At 39.7% G+C, this 6,103-nt stretch overlaps 1 protein-coding gene across 2 annotated transcripts; it reads left to right on the forward strand.

Moving 5' to 3' along the window:
• On the forward strand, window positions 1–5,597 carry LOC136428508 (5-formyltetrahydrofolate cyclo-ligase-like). 2 transcript variants are annotated; one of them, XM_066418077.1, is made up of 4 exons: window positions 1–158; window positions 1,021–1,148; window positions 2,461–2,591; window positions 3,672–5,597. In XM_066418077.1, exons 1-4 carry the CDS (start codon window positions 39–41, stop codon window positions 3,914–3,916), a joined length of 624 nt encoding a protein of 207 aa, XP_066274174.1. In that variant the 5' UTR covers window positions 1–38; the 3' UTR covers window positions 3,917–5,597. The 2 variants fall into 2 exon arrangements, with proteins under 2 accessions (XP_066274174.1, XP_066274175.1); XM_066418078.1 differs by having other exon boundaries at window positions 3,693–5,597.
• The last annotated feature ends 506 nt before the right edge of the window (window positions 5,598–6,103 follow it).

Below are 6,103 nucleotides of genomic sequence, written 5' to 3' on the forward strand. Positions count from 1 at the left end.
AGTATCGCAAATTGGGTCGGTACATTGTTCAGCGAAACATGGCGGCGCTCAGTGCTGTTCACGCAGCCAAGAAAGTTTTACGGAAGGAAATCAAGGCAAGGCTGGCAGCCATGACGGAAGAGGAGAAGCACAGACAATCTGAACTTCTAACCCAAAGGGTAAGCTACATATTGAGGGTTCGAAATGGCTGGAAAGGTGTTAAAAAGGGGATTTCTGTCGTGCCATGATCACAACAACCTTTTGACGTCATGGCCCCCACCTCCGACACACCCCCACCTGAGAATGAGTTGCTTTGTTCCATGTAACGTGAAACAAATCGAAGGAGCGAGTAGAAACAATTAGTGATTCCAACTGAGATTCGAACCCACGCCGAAACCGGCAGCACAGATCACAGGCACGCACGCCTTAACCACTACTAGCACTAGGCTAAAAGGTCGCGACCAGTTAAACTGGTCAGTTGGAGGCGCTTGAACCCCCACTAGCTAAGTATTAAAGCGTACAAATTAACGTTATCATCTGAATGTAATAGAACATCCTCTAAATATATATCGACTATAATAGACTAGAGTAGAATCTTTTGCCAGGTAGAGACTAACGTTATAGCCTTCCACCATTTGTGACTCTTGTCAAATAAATAATATCATATATGTAACTGTTAACTGTAATTTAATGATTTGATTTTGCGGAACGGAGAATTTTGATGGAGAGTTTGTGGTAACTTTAGGATTTAGTTTGCAGATGAAACAAGGTGGTCGGTGGGCAGAAAACAGAACAAGCATTTTCGTGCTGATTAAGTTTGCGGTTAAGAGGTTACTGCAAAAAACACAAACAGTAAAACTAAAACCAAAAAAACTTTAATTCTTCTAGTGAGAAGTTTTAATTTCTTTAAGATTAGATAGTTTCCTACATTTGCTACATGTTGCCATACTCGAGTATGTCAATGTATCATATACAATTGTCGAGCAATTATCATAACGTTAACATTAGTGATCATTTTCATGAATTGTTTCCTATTCTCAGCTCATCTCTAACCCAAAGTACCAGGCCAGCAAGCAGGTCTCTTTGTATCTCAGTTTCTCCAACGAAGTTGCTACAGAAGGCATCCTCAGGCACATCTTCCAGAGTGGCAAGAGGGTCTTCATACCAAGGTAACGTTACAACTACATGTAGATTAGCCACTGTATTAATTTTTTTTGGCCACACATCAGGGGCGAGCCAAATGGTGTACTTTAATTTTTATTTGTGTGTGTATTGCATACTTGGTAAACAGCTTCATGGCAAATAAGAGGGTCTGCACGCTGCACATCTGCAAATTCACCATAAAGTGACTGACTCTTGTAAATGCATAAGGTTGTAGGGATTTGATTTCATAGCAGGGAGAAAGTTTGCAGTGAAGAGGTTACTGGGAAAACCGCAAACAACAAAGCACTACAAACTTATACGCATTTTACAGTAATTTCATCCAAGGTGTAGCTTGTATAGTGCAGTAGTATGCAGACCCCCTATATTAATAGTAGCTTTTACTCAAGTTTTAGCTAGGATCTATAGACAGGGTATCCAAAAATGGAACCAGTCTGAACCACAGTTCCCCAATGGACTAACATTAGTAACAATAGACCGATCCCAAAGCCACGTCCCCTGTTCGATTTCGAACACCTCAGTCAAAAACAGGGTTTGACGGACCAAACATGGCCGCCGCGGCTAGGTTGAAAATAATGCCACTGACTTCGGTTTAGCTTTTGTGGCACTGAAAACCTTTCAGAGCGGGCCAAATAAGAATGCTATGTCTTCTTTGTTATAGGCTGTATCCACCGGGTAGAGTTGTTTAAGGAGGGGGTAGGTGTAGTTACGGTGAGAGTGTAATGTTTTCGGTCAATGTTAAAGCGGTGTGCGCCGCATAGCTTTCCCTTGTCGGTGGGCATCAGCGCCCAGTTTCTGACAACCAGCCGATGCACGTGTAAAACAGCGTTCATATATCCGTGACAGGGTTCCCACTGTATTGACTGCATGCATAACAGCTGCATGGTATTTAGTAACTAAGAATTAAAATGCATCCTTTTACTTCCCTGTTCACTTTCAAGTTAATCAGTTTCACACACCAGTAACTGAAGATACGAAACTTTGTAGTAGTCAGCATGTGGTACAAGCTTCCTCTCCTTGAGTGCCCGATCTATTTTTTTTTTAAATTCGTTTTTGTTCTGAGCATGCATTCAACCAATACAGTGGAAAACCTGTCCCAGATATACGTACCCTGCTTTACACGTGCCATTTCTGCCCCACCAACGCTGTTTTTGACGGAGGTTTTCTGAATAGAACAGGGGGTTCTATGGGTCTTCTATTCGTTCGATATGGTGTTCGACAGGATCGGTCTATTACCCGGCAGCTTGCTTTCTTAATGTAGGGCATCCGAAAGACGCCCTGACGCCCTGCTAGCTAATAGTGATACTGCTTTTTGTTCAGGTATGTTGGTGACAAGATGGACATGTTGAGACTGTTGTCCCAGGAGGACTATGACAGCCTACCTCTGACCAAATGGCACATCAAACAGCCTCTGGATGATGACAACACAAGAGAAGATGCATTGTTAACAGGTACATATGAACATAGGGTTCAAACTGAAAATGCTGCTCAAATGGTTTTGGGTGCATGAAAATCCTTAACAGTCTACTTATGATTATCATTTCTTTATTTTAATTCCCTCTCCTTTGTATCCAATTCTAATTGCATGCTTTCCTCTATATAGGTTATGAGAATTCTCAGGTAGTTGTATCCTCATAGGCTGCACTGTCTTGGTTATATGGATGACATCCATGGCCTCATCAATTTTCGTCTCCAAAAAAAGGTTGCATCCATACTGTCAATCTCACAAAGAAGCTGCAATATAAGAAAATACATGCGGTGGATTGCAAAAACTGTTGGAAAACATACATTTAGCATCTTTTCCCATCGTGAAACGTACTGATTTTGTCCTTAACTTACTCATTTTGAGGCCTGAGCAACATTTTTCAAAGTCCTCAAATCAAAGATGATGTGAAAGAATGAAAATGAAGAATTTATTGTTTGGTATACCATGTTCTGTAAGTTCTGTCATTTGTAAAACCTTTATGACCACTAAGATTTCATAATGAAGGCAATTTTTTTTGGCCCCAACTTTTTTTTGGCCCAACTTTCTTTCGCATGCTTGCATCAATTTTGCAGTGCCCAGTGGATGTCATCCATATAATCAAATCAGTATGGCCTATGGCCTTACTGATATTTTCTACAACTTTTTTATCAGCCTTGTGCCATATACCGGTATACACGGACGTGATAATATAAACATTGGTGATTTAGATCTGTGGCCTGATATTCATCTGTCTCATTACGACAAAGGTGTACATGTAGCTACTTCTTGGCTTGTTTGAACCCATTGGCTTGGAGATTGCATGGTAGGGAATCTAACAGAGGATGAAGATGGCACAATAGGTGAGTAGCTCAGCATACACTACTAACTCAAGCTATGCCACTAAACACATGCTCTACATGCTTAACCCATTTATCACTTTCCTGCTTTTTTTGTGCACCATTTTTGCTGCCTTTAATGCAATTAAGTGTCCTGACCAATCACGCAGAGAAAGCTTCTAAACTGACCCCTTGCTTCCATCTGTTCCTGCTCTTTTCCTTCCTTCTAGCCTATTTTTTTCCACCCTTAGGTGGGCTGGATCTGATCATCATGCCGGGACTGGGGTTCACTCCTGAGGGTCACCGTATTGGGCGCGGGAAGGGATATTACGACAGCTACCTGAAGAAGTGCGCCGTGCTTCCGTCGGGGCGACCGTACACGATCGCTCTGGCGTTCAGCGAACAGATGTGTGACCACATACCCGTGTCGGAACACGACATGACGGTAGACGAAGTACTGTTTGTGGAGAAATAGCGATCAGCGAAATTTGGGTGGTTTTTCCTTTTCTGAAAAGGGTGCTACTCCCTCGTAATTACCTTTGGAAGCAGATTTTGCCGGAAGTGAAAATTACAGTTTGTCCACTTAACTGACCATGCCAGGACAGAGGTCTTCAACTGTAACTTGTCCGACCTTAATTTTTGCTCTCAGGAAACCTTAGAATGCCTCATTGTCACATCAACTTTTCTAAAATTCAACACTTTTTCTCCTTGCATTGCCCTCATAAAAAATGATTTGGAAATCATAAATTAGACACGAAAAACTTTCTTTGGCTAATTTACACTTCCATCTACGCTGCTGCTTGGCCGCAACAAATGATATATAGTTTACATAATCCTTTTAGACCTACTTGGAAATGTGTGCCGATACAGCAAAAAGGAAGCCACAAACTTAATAGAATAGTCCTGTTGAAAAGGTTGTTTGCAGGATTGTTCTACGTAATATATTTGTATTGAAAATGAATATATTTCTACTGTATTATAATTGAGATGTTTTAAAAGCATGTTTAAAGCAAGATATCAGTACTGATACTGTTTCTGTGATGGGCTTTTGCAACATTTTATGATTGTGATAATACATCATTAGGTAGTTGCTTATTTATCTCTGTCAAAACAAAGATTCATATATTAAAAAGGGTTGGCATACATGTAAGTAGGAAAGAGTTTTTAACAACTGTAGTTTTAGATCTACATGTATAAGTTATCTAGTGCTCATATCATAGAGGTATGTATAGGGGACATGAATGATGGTGAATTTTTAGTTATACTGTAATTCTGTAAATCATGAAATATTCATTGTGTTCTTATGTCCGCATTGACCATTTACGGTGAACTCGTCACACCGTAAATATAAGCTCTGTCTTGCATTGCATTACTACTGTAACAGTTGTTTCAACCACACATTTAAAACACTGCAAACCCCTCCTACCCCTCCTATATACTATCAAATTAAGTCCCTGTGAACTTAAATCACTTTACAGTACTTAAATATTGTTTCTCATCTTGGAAATAATATCATTTGTGGAAAAATCAACCATTGATGATTGCATATCTACAACAATTTTTGACAGTGAAGAAAACTTGTTACAAGAAGTACTGTAAATGCATTTAAGTTTGCAGTGATTTAATTTTGCGGTAGGGAGAAAATGGAGTATTCCCGGTGGTGTTTAGCTCACGGTTGAAACAAGGTGGTCGGTGGACACTACACAGAACAAGAATTTTTGCGGTGGTTTTAAGTTTGCGGTGAAGAGGTTACCGTGAAAACCGCAAACATTAAATCACTGTGAACTTAAAGTACATTGTGTACATTAATTTTACTCTATTGTTTTTATTATGGGGAACTTTGATTGTTTAACTCAAGCATGCAGAGACTGGAAGTGAACTACATGTATGCTAAACAAATAATTCTTTGTATATGGAGAACGTGATATTTACAATGCAAATAACATATGACGTATGGATACGCACATTTTTATGATGAATACAGTTTTCAAAATATGTTATTGAGTTTGTGTACAATGATGCAAAATCATCTAGTGCCTACCAATTCAGGAACGCGTTTTAATAACTTTAACTTTTTGGACAATGTAATGTGAGCCTTTGTAGACTTCAGTATTTTTCTGAAATAGTTTGAAATAAAGTTGAAAAATTATGATCAATGTTTGCATTTCCATGCTTTTTACTTGTTAGGCCACACCAATTTGATGTCTTGGTTGTCAGATTGGCCACTTCATTTTTTTAGAATTTGAAAACAAGATAAATGTTCCATTGATGATATTAATGATACTGTTGAAGAAATTCCTTGTCTTCATAGTTGTTAGATTTTTCCCATCAAAGTATCTAAAGTTGAAACTTAACTGTTAGTTCTCACCCTTGTAGTGCCTAGTGGCACATAGGGTAGCAAGCTTAAGTTTCTTGCTGTTTCAGTAGCAGGGTATATTTTCATAGGGAGGGGTTGCTTCCCCTTTAATGTGCTCAAGGCACCTCCTCAAACACGGGAACCACATTTAACGTCCCTTCTGAAAGATGGGTACAGCCTCAACCAAAAAGTCCGTAACCCAGGTTTGAACCGGGGTCTCCTAGTGAACAACTAATTGGAACCAGGAGCTCAACTGTGAGACTGCTACCAGTTGAACTACAGGGACATATATAGTTACTGTGCCTG

This window comes from Branchiostoma lanceolatum, chromosome 2, assembly GCF_035083965.1.
Source record: "Branchiostoma lanceolatum isolate klBraLanc5 chromosome 2, klBraLanc5.hap2, whole genome shotgun sequence".
In the NCBI taxonomy this organism is placed as follows: domain Eukaryota; kingdom Metazoa; phylum Chordata; class Leptocardii; order Amphioxiformes; family Branchiostomatidae; genus Branchiostoma; species Branchiostoma lanceolatum.

Excerpts from the sequence above, each read along its gene's own strand:
- LOC136428508 (XM_066418077.1), top strand. The coding sequence starts at position 39 with ATGGCGGCGCTCAGTGCTGTTCACGCAGCCAAGAAAGTTTTACGGAAG. Across the intron at positions 159-1,020 it reads CTGAACTTCTAACCCAAAGG|CTCATCTCTAACCCAAAGTA; the intron begins GTAAGCTACATA and ends TCCTATTCTCAG. Across the intron at positions 1,149-2,460 it reads AAGAGGGTCTTCATACCAAG|GTATGTTGGTGACAAGATGG; the intron begins GTAACGTTACAA and ends CTTTTTGTTCAG.